The 16526-nt window shown below is 36.7% G+C and overlaps 2 protein-coding genes across 3 annotated transcripts; one reads left to right on the top strand and one right to left on the bottom strand.

Annotated features, from left to right (window-relative positions):
- Positions 1-2227: 2227 nt before the first annotated feature.
- Positions 2228-3572, bottom strand: LOC115972575 (ensconsin-like). The gene is made up of 3 exons (XM_031092907.1): positions 3270-3572; positions 2786-2932; positions 2228-2704 (listed from the first exon to the last, which is right to left on the bottom strand). The coding sequence occupies exons 1-3, from the start codon at positions 3570-3572 to the stop codon at positions 2228-2230; spliced, it is 927 nt and encodes a 308-aa protein (XP_030948767.1).
- A 5120-nt stretch (positions 3573-8692) lies between these two features.
- On the top strand, positions 8693-16526 carry LOC115976878 (defective in cullin neddylation protein 1). Of its 2 annotated transcripts, XM_031098392.1 has the most exons (10): positions 8693-8988; positions 10312-10444; positions 12035-12083; positions 12290-12365; positions 12526-12608; positions 12949-13045; positions 14350-14395; positions 15799-15887; positions 16002-16172; positions 16268-16526. In XM_031098392.1, the coding sequence occupies exons 1-10, from the start codon at positions 8931-8933 to the stop codon at positions 16309-16311; spliced, it is 846 nt and encodes a 281-aa protein (XP_030954252.1). In that variant the 5' UTR covers positions 8693-8930; the 3' UTR covers positions 16312-16526. The 2 variants fall into 2 exon arrangements, with proteins under 2 accessions (XP_030954252.1, XP_030954251.1); XM_031098391.1 differs by having other exon boundaries at positions 8695-8988; positions 16002-16526.

Here is a 16526-nt window from a genome sequence, read left to right as displayed (position 1 = left end):
AAGGAGAGCGCCTCGGTACTGGTTATCCGAGGATAAAAAGCTATACAGACGGTCCTTCTCTGGGCCATACTTGCTCTGCGTGCCTCCTGAGACAGCAGAGTCAATCCTGGAAGAGTTGCATGAGGGCATTTGTGGAAGCCATACCGGAGGAAGGTCCCTGTCATGCCGAGCACTAACGCAAGGTTATTGGTGGCCGAATATGCAGAGAGAAGCGCAGGAGTACGTTAAGAAATGTGATCAGTGTCAAAGATATGCTCCGAATATCCACCAACCTGGAGGAGTTCTTAACCCTCTCTCAAGCCCTTGGCCTTTTGCGCAATGGGGGCTGGACATTGTAGGCCCTTTTCCTAAAGCTATAGGAAACAAGAAGTACCTGCTGGTCGGCACGGACTACTTTACCAAGTGGGTTGAAGCTGAACCCTTGGCGAACATCCGGGACGTAGACGTGAAGAAGTTTGTCTGGAAGAACATTGTTACGCGATTTGGAATCCCACGAGCTCTTGTTTCGGACAATGGGCTCCAGTTCGATAGCAATGCCTTTAGGAAATACTGTTCGGAGATGGGAATAAAAAACAGATATTCCACTCCAGCGTATCCGCAGGGCAATGGTCAGGCTGAAGCTGTTAACAAGGTCATTGTCAGTGGGCTTAAGAAGAGGCTAGACGACGCGAAAGGAAAATGGGTGGAAGAACTACCACACGTGCTTTGGACGTATCGGACAACACCCCGGCGTTCGACGGGAGAAACTCCCTTCTCCATGACCTATGGGGCCGAGGCCGTTATTCCCCTGGAGACAGGATTCCCAACGTTGAAAACCAGTGCATTCTCTTCTAGCAATAATGATGCAATGTTGGAAAAAAGTCTAGACCTGATTGAAGAACGAAGGGAGAACGCGATGGTTCGGCTGGCTTACTACCAGCACAAACTCAAGCAGAGCTACGATAGCAATGTGAGGATGAGGCCGTTGGCCGTGGGAGATCTGGTGCTGAGAAAGGTCCTGGGGGCCACTAAGAATCCAAATTGGGGAAAACTGGGACCCAATTGGGAAGGACCATACAGGATTACTTCTGTAGCAGGAATATGGGCTTACTACCTAGAGGACCTAGATGAAAAACCTGTACTCCATCCTTGGAATGTAAATAATCTTAGAAGGTATTATTACTAGTAAAGAAGTTTCAATTCATATATTCTCTTTTAAACTTACGTCAAATATGCATCCTGTGAATTTCGCATCCTGTCATGTCATATTGAATTGTTAAACAGAAACTGAGTTATGCCAGGTCCTCGGATCGCAAACTTAGTGGAAATTAACATCCTATCATACTGAATTGTTAAACAGAAACTGAGTTATGCCAGGTCCTCGGATCGCAAACTCAGTGGAAATTAACATCCTATCATACTGAATTGTTAAACAGAAACTGAGTTATGCCAGGTCCTCGGATCGCAAACTTAGTGGAAATTAACATCCTATCATACTGAATTGTTAAACAGAAACTGAGTTATGCCAGGTCCTCGGATCGCAAACTCAGTGGAAATTAACATCCTATCATACTGAATTGTTAAACAGAAACTGAGTTATGCCAGGTCCTCGGATCTCAAACTTGGTGGAAATTAACATCCTATCATACTGAATTGTTAAACAGAAACTGAGTTATGCCAGGTCCTCGGATCGCAAACTTAGTGGAAATTAACATCCTATCATACTGAATTGTTAAACAGAAACTGAGTTATGCCAGGTCCTCGGATCGCAAACTTGGTGGAAATTAACATCCTATCATACTGAATTGTTAAACAGAAACTGAGTTATGCCAGGTCCTCGGATCGCAAACTTGGTGGAAATTAACATCCTATCATTCATATTGAATTGTTAAAAAGGGACTAGGTCATGCCAAGTCCTTAGACGACAAACTCAGTAGAAATTAACCTGCTAAGTGATATATCGAATTATTAAGTGGTAAATAGAGCGGTGATGAGTTCTCTAAATCATAAACTTGATGAAAATGATGCCCTATGAACGTTCATCAAGGAGTCTGAAAGAGAAAGTTTCGAATGCAAGGTCGGTGTACAATGAAAAAGGTGATTAAAGATGAACCCATACAAAACTACAGCGACAAAGTAAGTACGCGTAAAGATAACTTAGAGTCATCAGAATGATAAGAAACTAAACAAGAAAGTACTCTATTAAATGTCTAGTTAAAGTTACAAAACAGCTTCTACTTTTTTACTTTTATTTGGTAATGTCCCCAGTTGATTGAACTGTGGAATCCAAGTCTTGTTGAAAACCTTGTGAGACCGTCTCCGCCTTTGAGGCAGTGGTGGGTTTGTTGGGGGAAGCTCCTGGAGGGGAATTGCGAGACAAAACCTCCTCGTTAGGGTTAATAGCTGGGGAAGGGGTATCAGCCTGGTATGATTGAGGAGCCGAGGAGCGTATCGCTTCAGGATAATACACGTTCTCTGGCTTATGTAGTTCAGATGAGGTTTCAACCCCAGCACGGTCGAGAGCCACACTCCAGGTTCTCGCACAAAAGATACGGCACACCTCCGGAACTTCGGCTCTTAAGGCTTTCTCAGTTTCAGCTCTCCCAAGTTCGTAGCCCTTTTGCTCGGCTTCGTTCATTGCCTGTTCGAACTTGGTTTTCGCTTTCTCGGATTGTTCTTTGAGCTTTTCAGCTTTCTCCCTTAGCCTCTGGGTCTCTTCTAGATGCTTCTTAAGAACAAGAATTTGCTCTTGAGTCTTCTTCAGCTCGGCATTTGCCTCGCGCAGAAGCTTGGCCTGTTCCTCGGCCTGCTTCTGGTAACCTTCTGATGCCAGTTCAGCACTCTTGCGAGCTTCTTCTTCGGACTGTAGCTTTTTCCTTGCAACGATTAAATCCTGTTCAGATTTGGACAAGGTCTGTACAGCCGTTACCCTCCTTTTCCTCTCACCATCTAGCTGGTTGGAGCAAGCATTGAGCATCTCATCGAGCTTGAAAGTATTTTGGATGATCTGTAAAAAACGGGGGTAAAATTAGTGTTCTAGTTAATGAGAAATGCGCATTAATAAGCAACAGTCGCACAATGGAACAGTTTCTCACCATGCCCAAGTATCGTTTATTGTCAAGGATGAGTTGATTCTTCCTCACATTCTTTATTTCAGCCATATCCTTTGGGAGCAATAAGGCATCTTCTATGGCCGAGGCTACGTGACACCCAATGCCGCCGTTGAAGTCCCTTATAGAGGCATCGTCTCGTAGGGGCTCCCCACCGAGCATAGGAGCTGGCAGCCACGCCTGTGAATCGGGATGTGGGGAGTCGGATTTCTCTTGACCCCGTGAAGCGGGGTGCCTAGTTTTCTGCTGCTTTGCAGCTCGTTGGACATCCTCCTCCCGAGTGGGACGAGACTTACTCGCATCTGCCACCTCCTTACCCTTCTGTTCTCCGCGCTTCTCTTGCTCGGCAGAACTGGTCGGCACTGGTTGCGGAGATGATCGATGAGGGTGGCGAGGAACTGTAGGAGGAGACCTGGCCGGAAGAGATGGAACCAGGGATGGTATCGGTTGGGCAGGTGCAGCCTTTCCCTGTTGACCTTCCATCAGCTCCATCAAACTTTTCTGGGGTTTCCTGTGTACCCCCATCTCGTCAGAACTTTCCTCGGGACTTGTGGGTTGATCGAGAATCTCTAAGTCGTCCGTAGATTCAAACACTGTTACAATGGTTTCCTTCTTTTTTCCTTTTTTCCTGCTCCTATTGGTTCCTTTTTTCTTAAAGGGGGATGGGGGTAGTGAAGGCCCCGCCGAGACGCAGGCCGCAGAAAGAGGCTCTGGGAGAGATGTGTGTTTGGGAAATGGAATACCCTCTGGAACAACGAACCCTTCGTAGGCAACACTGATACGGCGAAGCCGAGGATCGCGTGCCCTAATCACGCACTTCGGCGCCTGAAAGCCAAAAGAAAGGGGGGTATAGCCAAGGATTAAATGTGCTGCTCGTAGCTGACCATCAGCCTCGTTCACATATATTTCGGCTTTCAATAACTTGTCTAGGCTCCCTTTATTGACTAATCCAAGATTGGGCTTCGTGTAGCGTCTATCTGCAAAACCATTCATTTTAAAGTTAAAGTTATAAGATCCGAAAATAGTAAAGGTAAGTAAAACGTGTTCACGAGCTAGATGGCATAGGTCTGTAACTTCGCACCCACCTGGTGTTCCTTCTACTGTCGGGCAAGGTAGACCATCATGCCATTCCCCAGAAAAAATAAGGAAATCCTCTTTTAAGTACTTATTTGAAGTAGGGAGGCACTGGATTAGCCTTACTGCAGGATATCTCGATTTGAGATAATAGTCCTGGTCAGCTAGGCGGTGAAGGCTGTACACCCAGTTCACGTCGTGATGGGATAGGTTTAGATCCATTCTCTGATTCAGAGCGTCTATACTCCCCAGAACCCTAAACATATTGGGGGCGCATTGAGTGGGGGATAGCCTAAAGAAATTAAGATAACCCCTAGTGATACTGCCCATGGGGATGGTCATCCCGCCTTCAATAAAGGCGATCATAGGGATAACCACTTCCCCAGTTTGCCTGGCGTCAACCCACTCCCCTTGGGCTGCATACCTCATCCCTACCATTGGTGGGATATTATACTTAGAGCGGAAGTTTCTAATACCCTCCTCGGAGTCAACAAGACACCGGAAGGGATTCCTCTGTTTCCCCATTTTCCTAAAGAGACTTAATAGAGAAAAAACTTTTTGGTATTGAATAAAAATGGCAAAAGCTTCAAGAGGACTTACAGGTTCAAAGGAAGGACCTCGGACAACGTATGTTTATCTGTAGTTGCCAGGAGAACAGTGAAGACTGGAAGAAGGCAGATTCGATGTACAGACTCTGGAACCACGTAACCATTGAGGATAAGACGCGGTTTCAATTTGGGAGCGCCTTGATAGTCATGTGAAGGTTGTGAGCGGTAAAATTCCCGCTCACAAAACGAGAGAAGCCCCTTACCGTTGATTTGGATCTCACCGTCGAACGTGGGAGACAAGGGAGTTGTTAGAATTTAATGCTGCCAAAACTGGGGTGCTGAAGCGTCAGGGGCATGCCCCAAAACACGCACAGGTGCAGGCTTATGACGTCAAAATCCACCTTTTCTCCTGAAGAGTCGAGAAGTCGGATTTTGAGGGGCTATTGTGGGGATCGTTCAATTGATGGGCCCATAGGATTCAGAATTGGTTCAGAATTGTTGGGCCAGTGACCCATCCAAGGCCATATGCCCGTCCGAGGACATCATGGTCCTCGGCAGAACGTGTTCGAGAACGATCGTGTCCGAGGATGGTCAGGACGTGGACTCGCTGTGATCAGCTCTCAGAGTTCGGTCATCTCCAAGGGGTAGAATAGCCGACCAGAGATGAAAGAGATAAGGCCAACAAATATCTGAAACTACAGCTACCTCCGCATTAATGACCTCTCAACCAACTCTCTGGCCGCATTAATGTGGAGGTGATACCTGAACAGTAAGGAAGCAGCCTTACAGCTGCCCGTAGGAAGTTCCAGGAGATACCAGATGGGACAGAAAGAAATCCTCCGGACCCAACCTACACGTGTGCGGTAAGGATGGAGCGCAAATGAGAGTATATAAACAAAAAGAGGAGCATGAAGAAAGGGATCGGAACAGAAAAACAAGAGAAAAGAAGAGAAAAAGAGAGAGAGAGAAGAAAAGGAGAAGAAAAAGGAAGAGTAGTAACTTGAAACCTCTAACGTTCTTAAGAGTGACTTTTTGGGAGGGGAGACCAGAGTTAACCTAGTTCTTTACACCCACGCTCTACAAATCATATTGTCTGGGCCTTTTACGTGCGAACCCAATACTGTTTAGGTTCGTTACGAAATCGAGTCCTTACAATATGATATAGATTAGGCGATTTTTATAATATCTTATATTATATTATATTAACATAATAGAAGTATACTATTAAATTAGAATATCATAAAATAAATAAATATCAATATATAGCCCACTTTTTCCCAATTTTTTTTTTTTGTTTAAATTCGCAATATACATGTAGGTACATCCATTATTTTTTAAAATTATTTATATTTTTATACCGTTTTTTACAATGCATTTTAAATTTTGAACCAACTAAAACTAAAAACTTTCTTCTCAAAGAAAAAAACTAAAAACTTACATATTTTGTACTATATATATTACATCTGTATATCACTAGCTAGTAGCTATGCCTAATTATAAGAATACCAATGAACTAATCATTTAGTTGGTATGAGTAAAATTTTGATAACCAAACCACCCCAAAAAAATGAAATGGCGTCAACTTCACTATTAAGTGGTAAGTTCTTTTTCTCAAAAAAAAAAAAAAAAAAAGTGGTAAGTTCTTATAAAAAAATACTAAAATTCTAAAAAAATTATGAAAATTACTATCAATTTTAGTATTAAAAAAATTTAAAAAGTTGACATGATAATATATTATTAATATCGTTTTATTACAAAAGCATCACTTTATTATTATAGCTTTTATTAATTAAAGAGTATCCTAAGAGCACACATTAAGATATATTTAATGCTCTATTATATATATATATATATACACACACATTTTTTAATTATATTTTTCCAAAAATAGAGTCAAATTGTGTATATATATATATATATATATATATATATATATCAAGAAAAGCATAACTTTGACAATGAATTCGTAGGTGCAAACCTTAATTCATTCTGATTATGGATTTGCTACAATATTGCCAACAACAAGAGCACACTCAAACCCAACATCCATCCTTTTTTTTTTTTTTTTTTTTAAATTATCATTTTGATCAAATTTATTAAGCCATTGTTGGGTTTGGTCTTATATGAGTGAGAAATAGAGAGACAATATGAGGAATATATAAGTAGTATGTATTTTATTCCGAAGCAATTTCTTTTTTGGTTCTCCAACAAACCCAACACTTGAAATCAAATTCATTTTATGTCACAAACTCAAATTATCCACCAAACACACTCATAATTCTAAAACCCAACAATGACTTTAGCAAAATATTACTATGTAAATCCAATCTTCCCTCCCTCTCTTAAAAAGAATGGGTAAACATTCCCCTTCCATCTCCTTCTCTTTACTCTTCTCTCTCCAAACTTCCAAACACATAATAAATGAATTTCCTTGTCATTTAATGAAAATCACATCATAAAAATGTTAATCAAGTAAGCAAAAATGGACATAAAAATGACTAAAAAGGACTTAATTGTTCCTTTTTTTTTTAATTCAAGGACTAAAATTGGTTTATTTATTTATTATTATTTAAAGTTAGGGGACTAAATTAAATTGAATCTATCCCAAATTTGAGGGATTAAATACAATTTACCTAACTTAAAAATACACTATGGTCCATTTATTCCATTTACTGGTCCATCCAACAATAGATCCAATTGGCTTCATATATATCTCAAACAATTTACTTATTCTCTCTTCAAAAGCAAGGTGCTATAATTTATATGATTTTTGAATTTTAATATTAACACTTTTTTTAAAAAAAATTCTAATATAATTAAAAATACAATACCAATCTTTCATAAGAATTGCTTTTAGATAATTACTTTTAAGCTAAAATGCAAATTATACAATTTAAGTTTGATTGAAATTTATTTCAGTTATTTAACTTTATTTTCAATCAATTGAATTCTCTAAATTTCAAATTTAATCAATGGTTCAAGCTTTTTGTTTGAAATTGTCGTTAAGTATGTAATTAATAAATTAAAAATATTTTGAAAAATTTCTTACATAATATAAAATATTTTTCATGTGAGTTTTATAAAAATATTTAAATGTTTTAGACACTAAATTATAAAATGTAAAATTTGGAAAGTTAAAAATCATATTATCAAGTTCTTCAATTAAATTCAAATACTAGATTGTATTAAAAAAAAAAAAAGCACACCTAATTACATTAACCAATAAAATAAATAATATAATAAAGTATTATAATTTTAAGGGTAATAAAATTTAATATATTTGAATTTAATTGAAAAACGTAGCACACCTAACTTTCCTCCAAAAACTTAAACACAAGTGTGAATCTTTCTATTCTCACTGTAAAATATTTCATCTTTAGGGTTCTTAATGACCCTAATGAATTTTGCAAGGTTTTTAAAGTTCCTTTCTTTATAGGTTAAAATGTAGAATTTTAATATGTGAAAAAAAAAAATTGCAGGGTTTGTGATTTTATGAGAAATCAGTAAAAAAAAAAAAAATGTCAGGATCAGAGACAGGAGTGATGACAAGTAGAGAGCCATTTAATGTCGGAGCACTTCAACAACAACTTTCCTCCAAAAAGGATTTCAATCTTATTATAAATTATTATTAATTTTTTATAAGATTATAATAGATTGTTTTAGATATTTAATATAATTGTATATAAAAATAAATAACTAAAATGTAAATTTTATCAGAATTCATTTAAGTTTTTTAACTTTATTTTATTTAATTTCATTATTCCAACTTTTCAATTTATTCAATTAAAATCTATTTATCAATTTTTATTAAAATATTGTGGTTAATTGTTTAGATTTTAATTTTTTTAAAATTAATTTAAAAAAATTAATTGAATAAATTTAAAATTTAAGAACTAATAAAATTTGAAAGTAAAATTAGGGAAATGGAATAAATTACGTAGATTTTGCATTTTAGCAAAAAAAACAAAAAAACAAAAATTTTGAAAACTCCAAATATGTCCAAAAATCTCTCGAAGAGTTCTGCGTATGATTGCACTGTCTGATACATCCAAAAAGCCACAGAGACAGAGAGAGAGAGAGAGAGAGGGAGAGAGAGAGAGTCTCTATTGTCTATCCAATTCTTCTCCACTTCCTTGTAGCGGTAGGGTTTCTCTCTTCCTCAATCTCACCCACAAAAGCTCTATAGCTCCACAGGAGGAGCTCCAGACCACTTGGCTCCATGGATCCCTCCGGGTCGACCCAGTTCGATATCTGCGAGATTTACAGGCAATATTGTGGTAATTTCGAATTTCCTCACCTTCTTTCAATTTTTTTCACTGCCAATTTGATTGTTAAAAGCAATAAAATTTCAAACTTTCTTGCTAAAGATTCGGTTTTTACTTTCTTTTTTTAGCTGGGTTGGTTTTGATGCCCTGCTTGGTTGCTGGGAAAACCTGGGAATTTGGTTTTCTGGACTTTATAATTAAGATTCTCAATTGGGTTTCTATTGTTTTCTTTCAAGCTGAGGTTTTGATGGTTGGAACTTGGAAAGGAAAGCAAAATTCAGTTTTGGGTTTTAAATTTTTAATTAATTAATTTTTTCTTTGGGATTCAATTAGAGGTAATTCTGAGCTCAGCTCAGCTGTGATCAATATGAATTTTTGGTCTGGTTTAAGGTGTTATTATGTGAAAAGTGAAAGCTAATGCAATATGATTCATGGGATTCAGCAATGTTGCATTTTGGTATTCTTTACTTTCTGTTGGTAGGAAATATGAAATGTGTACTGTATAAGTGCTTGTTGAGCTATTAGTTTTTATACAAAAATTGGGGTGGTTGTCAATCTTGGGTGCTTTCTTTGTGTTTCTTAATGGGTAAAGGTGCAGTCTTTTGCTAAATTCTGAACGTTCTATTATCTGAGCTAGTTTTTAACTGTATAAGAAAGAAGAACAAAAGAAATGTGCTTTTCGTTTTTGGAGGGTTTGAATCCCTCTTTTTCTGTATCTTTCACCTAATTCACTAACCATATTGACTCTAATGTATAAATCTAAATAACAATAGATACCATTATTCCAAGAGTTTGACATTTCATTGATTTTGATATTACAGAGAATGAAAATCTCCCTACTTATACGTGATTTATGAGTGAAAAAAAAAAAAAAAATCCTTGGATAGTGTTTCGTAGTCTGGTGGTCGTTTTTGCGTAGGTGTGAGGAAAAAATGAGTAAAGGATTTAGAGCTTAATTTTACATATTGAGAAGTCTATAAAAAAAAGAAAATTATTTTGCTAAAAAAAAAGGAAGAAAATTAAAGAGTATAAGATTTAATTGGATTTGATTTGAAAATTGGGTCAGAGATTGATTGTACATGTTGACATGCTTTTCTGGAACTACATATGTTGTCTTTTATGGTATTATATGATGCTTCCAAAACTTTCTTTTTACATGGGCATCATGTTTTCCAAACTTTCTGTGATGCCAATTTAGTTCAACTTGTTTTTTTCTTTGGTTACCTAAGATATTTGTGTGGGGTTTATGTTCATTCATTTACTTTTAATATGATTTAAACAAATTAATAGTCTAAATTGATAGTTGTCATTTGGTTGATTTGTGAACTTTTGCAGATATTACATCAGGAAATGTATATGTTAATGGGAATGAGGGCTACAAACAAGACGATGAATCACAAACGGCTAAAATTTCAAGAGACACATTGAACCAGCTCTTAAAATTGGTGGAGTCAAGGGTTCACACAAGGTATAAATCTCTATAAGCTGCACGCTCTGCTTTTTGAAACTTGAAGTTCTCTTAGGAAGTTGGTGTTAGATGCTAGTTTAGATTAATTTGAGGCTATATTGACATACATGTGCACAAAGTACTTGATTTTCCTATAATATTTTTCAGCCTTGCTTGAGCAAGCTGTGGGCATAACTTGCAGTTTTAAATGACATAGAATTTCATGGTGTGAACTAACTGTTCAGTCATTTTCCAAAATACATTGAATCATTGATATAGTTTCAATTTTTGGAGGTGAACTAATTGAAATATTTTCTTGGTAAATATGAAAAGAGAGAGAATTCATTGAGTTTCTTCAGGGGATTGAACATCAATAATTGTATAAACATGATATATTTTCATGTTGCCATACCCATGAACTTTACTAAGGAAAAAAAGGGATTGAAGAATTGAAATAGCATGCATGCTTGATGAAGTACATATGACTTCTGCAGCAGGGAGACAGAGAGGAGTAAGGATACGAACATATTTTGGTTTTAAGCATAATTCTTGACCAAAAGGACTGAATTTAGGGTTATTCAACATATAGACATGGTTGTTTTAAGGAGAGACAAAGGCATTGACAATAAGTGATGCTGGGGTCTGTGGTAATTTGCAACCAAAAGTCATCCATTCAACTGCAATTTCGTATATATAATTAGACTTCCATCCTTCTTAATAAAGAGATTGAAGTTTCAGAAGACAAGTCCTAAGATTTTGAATCTATTTCTAATGGCACCTCATTTGTTTGTGAGACTAAGGTAGAGGGTGAGGTCATCTGTTTGAGACCCGTTGGGTGTGTGTAACTTACCAATAAAAAAAAGGATGAATCTTTCACCTTTTGTGTGAGTAGGTGGGGGGTGTGACGCTGGGTGTGTATTTTGGAAAGGATGTAACTATCAAAGGAATTGTTTTATGGAAAAATAAATTTAGGAATCTACAGGAGCTTAAAAATTATAAATGCATTACAAAAATATGCTAAAAATGGATTTATTTTAGGGATATATATATATATATATATATTAATAATTCGATTGCCTGTCTTTTTTATGGTTCTCCACATAAAGGAGACTAGGTAATGCCATTGAGCTACAAGACTCTTGGCAATTGTGGATATGAAATAGTAGTAATAGAACTAAAAAGAGCATATCCAAAATAGATTTTTTTGTGATAAAGTTTTAGATAGGGTTTGGAAGCTAAAAGAGACTACCTGGAGATTGCTGGATGTGTAAAATAATTTACTTGGGCAAGTTTTCTTGTCATCTACCTTGCTGTTTGTGATTATGTTTTTTAGTGAATGTTCTTTCTTTTTTCCCTGTGGAGGAGTCAGCTTAATCAGCCAATCGGTTGAGTTGTGCTGTGACCTGATCTGCTTAACTTGCAGTTAAAATTATACAAGTTACACACACAGATGCTTCCCCTTACCTGTGCTGATTGTTATCTGCACATTGTATTTATCATTCATCATTATGTGTGGCTAATAACTGAATTCTATAAATTTATAATGGCACATCATTGAGCACTTTTCTGTTGTTCTCAGTTATTGAAAAACTATAGTGTTTATGTTGACAGGATTATTTTTTATGAACTTTCCAAGCTCATGTCAAAGCTAGACTTGGTGGTGAGAATTCATTTCTTTTTTAAGTTTTTCAACTGTTTTTGATTTCCATTACTTAATGATGTTATTTTTTTCAATAAGCATTTCCATCTTGTATTAAATGCTTTTACATTTATTTACTTTTAGAATGTTGGATGTGTCTTCTATTTTTGTGATGGGTACAATGTGATTCTACCTTGACTTTTTTTTTTTTTTAATTAATAATGTAGGTAGACTTTTCTGAATTTTCCCGCTTCTATGACTTTGTTTTCTTAATTTGCCGTGAAAATGGTCAAAAGAACATCAGTAAGTTTTCTTCTTCCTTTGTTCAATGTAATTATTTTTTATGATTTCGTACAGTATTGTACTGGATATCTACTGGAAAAAGAACATGCAGGATACATGAGTTACAGATTGTTGTGATGAAATTTCTTGACTTTTTTTTTCTTGACTGAATCATTTGCAGCTGTAAGCAAGGCAGTTACTGCATGGAAATTAGTCCTAGCAGGTAGATTTCGACTGCTGAATCAATGGTGCGACTTTGTTGAGGTAATCAAATGCAAATGTTTAATGTTTGCCATGCTTTGTTCCTTGTACAGATTTGATGTCTCAAAATACCCATCATCATATAATCAGATGTAATGGCTAGGTTTAGGTAATTTCCAATCCAACAGGAATATTGGTATGAAATTATATCCATTGTTGAGTACCAGGGAAATGCTGTGTCAGACTGCATGCCAAATTCTATAATTTTGAACTGTAGTTCTTTGGTTCTCCCTTGTATAGGGCATATTTTGGGACTAAGGCTTCGTTATTGTTATTGTTGTAAAGTAAAAATTATCATTTTTTGTGCATTTCTTTTGAAATTGATCCATTGAATTCCTTCTAGAAAAATCAACGACACAACATCTCTGAGGATACTTGGCAGCAAGTTTTAGCTTTCAGCCGGTGTGTACATGAAAATCTGGAAGGGTATGATCCTGAAGGTACTAATACTCACCAGATCTTTATTTGAATATTAAGATGTGGTCATATCATACAGTCTATTTAACCTTTCATCATTTTTTTATGTAAAACTTATTGTACTTAATAATCATTATTGTGTTGTGAGTTCTATTTCCTGCTGGCAAAGCTCCATCTATTCATGCTTTATCTTTGATAACATGCTGCTTAAATTAGTTAAGCTCAAAAAGTAAAAAAGGTGTGTGACAAGTCTTTACAGGTTGTAAAAAGGTTGTTGAAGGAAGTAAGCAGATGCAAACTTCTCGAACTTTGAGGACTCCTCGAGTCTTTTAATATGGGGATCTTATTGTGTTTTTTGGTGTACTTTTATTTATGAGTTTTGGTCATTCATCCTTTTGTTTTGTAGACCTGCTATTTTCGTATGATCTCATGAACTTGTTATGCAAATTCTGGAAGTTCAGATCGTCTGGAAAGTCAAGGTTAATTATAGATTTTCATAAGCTTTCGGTTTCAAACTTGTTAGAATCAATTTTGTAACTTCCTGTTGCTTTCCAAGATTACTGCATCTGATCTCGACCATAATGATTGTAAACTACTACTACTAAGTTGCGCAGACTTGAACTTGATCAAAAGAATAACATGTTTGGATTGAAATATTGAAGTGTTATCAGAAAATAATGCCAAGGAAGAGGCACTGGCCAAGCAAAACTGTGAATTTTAAATCTTAAAAAGTTCCTTCTTCCCTCTGCTGTTGCTCTGGACTAGGGGTAGGAGCTTGGGTTGGGCATGCTCTTGATTCTCTTGTTTGTTGTTCATGAAGCCAAGTTATGGAAAAACTTTTTCCTTTCCTGCCATTGGTTCAATCAGTTTTCAAAATTAACGTTTGAAGTTCCTTGTGTGGGTAGGGCTATTTCTTGGTCAGATACCATTATAGATGGATACAAATGGTAGTCATCATTTCATTTGTGCCATTGCATGTAGACCATGGTCGTTTTCTTTCCCTGCCCTCAGAGTATCTTCTCTTCTGTAATCTCGGATGTGAATTCAGTATTGACTGGTTTTCCATTGGAAACTTAAAATACCTGGGTGTTGGTGGGATATTAAGGACTGTAGCATGATCATTATGGCATATCCCAGTTGATGTTTTAAACCCAATTATTAGGAGGTTGTCTGTAACATTATAAATAATCTTAAATGTACTTAAGCCTCCTGTTTGTTTATGTTTTGCTTTATTTTCATGGCACAGGTTCCTAGTGCCATCTCTGTAAAAGTAATAATAGATACTACTATCGAATTAACTAAAGTAATGCTTAAATTTTGTTTGCAGGTGCTTGGCCTGTTCTAATAGATGACTTTGTTGAGCATATGTACAGGTTTAATTCTATACCTTCAACAATGCATCATGGAATTTTTGAGATATTCCTTTGGCTATAATTATTATTTTTTTTTGTTTGAATTTTTTTTTTTTTAAATTTTCCCCTGTAGATGTGATTATGCCAAATAACAAATGTTTGCTGAATTTTCATTTCTAGTTTGTCTTTGAAATGTTGCCTCACTAACTTTCCAAGGCTTCTCTTACAACTTAAATGCATCTCAATTATGAAACAAAAATCAAGCCTTAGTCCCAAAACTTTGGGGTTGGCTATGGATCCTCAATAGAATTATTTTTTGGTTCCCTCAACTTAAATCAACTCACTTTTCCTCACTAGTGTATTAATCGCTGTCTTCAACACATGACCAAACCATCTCAAGTGACTGTTCATGTTTTTGTCAACATGGGCCGTGCCTATTGCTGTCTTTGGGGTTAGGACTAGTGTTTGTTCATATACATCTGAGTAAGCATTTATACTGTTTTTCTGCACACTTAAGCTCTGTCCTTTATCCAGTCTTGGCAGTAACTTCGTAAAGTGAGCCAAGAGCCTAGTAGCTCAATTGGTTGGCATTTCCTGCATTTCCTGGTTTTTCCAAGACATCCAAGGTTCAACCTCCCCCTACACAAACCCCAACCACCCCCCCCCCCCCCCCCCCGTGTTGTAACTATTGAATTATCAAGAAATTTTTTTTTTTTTTCATAAAGTGATATTGCACAAAGCATGATTAAGGGTGTGTTTATATAATACCTTGAGCTTTCCTTCAATATCAATCTTGTAGGTACCTGGTATTTCAAAATGCATTGAGATGAAAATGAAAAAGGAAAAGGTCCAAGAAGGAGGCCAGTTTCAATGTATTCTTTTAACATTAGGAGAAAAATTTCAGTTCTTCAAAGAAAAAACCAGGAACCATACATATTTTTGAGAAATTAGTTCATGTGGGTGGTCTGCCTCAAGTTTTAGTCATTTGAGTATGTGCATTCTTTAATTTTGTGCTGATGAGCTCTAGGTCAAATGGTGCCTCCTACTCTATAAAAATCAGTTGAGGGTGAAGTTGTGGCTTCAAATCTATTGGGGGTGTGTGTAAAACGATCTATTTTTATTTTAATTATATTTTGGGAGCTCACTTACAAATGGAAAAGCAAGTTACCAGTGGACTTTGGTTTAATTTCTGTCAGTGATGTGGCAGTAGCCTGTAGGAGCTATAAGGCTTGGAGATCCTGGTGCTGGACCATTATATTAGATAGGCTCTTCCACTTCATTATAAGAGTTGTGCCTGGAATATATGCACAAGAAAAGCAGAAAAACTTTTGATATGTAATTATGATTGACTAATGCTGCACTTTCTCCCTTCGCTAATTTGGCATCTCAGAGATTTAATGACTAATGTATCCTTTGTTGTGCAGGGTATTGGGAACTAATGATAATGCTAACTTCTTCTGTAACTGTGGTAATTCAGAATCCCAGTCATCCGTATTCGAGGAACCTCTTCCTGGTATGTCAATCCATTGCAAAAACATATAGGTTGATTTCAATTGTTCACTGAAATAGAGGCTTGTATGCAACAAAATATGAGTTGTGGTCCAACAATTTGGTGGTTTTGTCACAGGATTGAAAGATTTTCCTGGTTTGAAGAGGAAAGTACTTGAGGACCTTCAACAGGATGAAATGAGGTCCTCATTCACCTTCCCCCACTATACAGACCGGGATCCTGCTTTGAGTTTTAAGAGAATCAGGCTGACTTCTCCCAGACCGGCAAACTGGGAGGATAATCCACCAGGTAATACTACAGAAGATTGCATGGAAATCACGAGACATAATAGTCCATTGTGCTCTTCCAAGTCTCCATGTGCAGTTGAAGGTTGTTTGTCACAGGGCTTTGCAGGGCTTCTTTCAACACGCGTCTGTTTGCAGTTTGATCAGGAAAGGAGAGTTTCCTTCACATAGAGCTCTCAGCTGAGTCAAACTATAGGAAAATTTCCATTACGAGTTAAAATGAGTGGATGTATTTGTCTGGCTTCTGGTTATAATAATGTATTTCCATCAGCTTATGTTTTCGTGGGGTCTTATTGTTTGTTGTTGAACGTTAATTTATCTTATTGAAAAATCAATAAATGTTTCTTTTGTCCTTCAA

The sequence above is a fragment of the Quercus lobata genome, chromosome 2, assembly GCF_001633185.2.
Source record: "Quercus lobata isolate SW786 chromosome 2, ValleyOak3.0 Primary Assembly, whole genome shotgun sequence".
NCBI classification, from domain to species: domain Eukaryota; kingdom Viridiplantae; phylum Streptophyta; class Magnoliopsida; order Fagales; family Fagaceae; genus Quercus; species Quercus lobata.
The sequence above is the reverse complement of the archived record's forward strand: the minus strand, read 5'-3'. Positions and strand labels throughout refer to the sequence as shown.

Coding starts and splice junctions, on each gene's coding strand:
- LOC115976878 (XM_031098391.1), top strand. CDS start 8,931: ATGGATCCCTCCGGGTCGACCCAGTTCGATATCTGCGAGATTTACAGG. Junction 10,445..12,034: donor GAGTCAAGGGTTCACACAAG/GTATAAATCTCT, acceptor TTATGTTGACAG/GATTATTTTTTATGAACTTT. Junction 15,888..16,001: donor ATTCGAGGAACCTCTTCCTG/GTATGTCAATCC, acceptor GTTTTGTCACAG/GATTGAAAGATTTTCCTGGT.
- LOC115972575 (XM_031092907.1), bottom strand. CDS start 3,572: ATGGAAGGTCAACAGGGAAAGGCTGCACCTGCCCAACCGATACCATCC. Junction 2,933..3,269: donor CCCCACATCCCGATTCACAG/GCGTGGCTGCCA, acceptor TGCTCCAACCAG/CTAGATGGTGAGAGGAAAAG. Junction 2,705..2,785: donor CAGAAGGTTACCAGAAGCAG/GCCGAGGAACAG, acceptor GTTCTTAAGAAG/CATCTAGAAGAGACCCAGAG.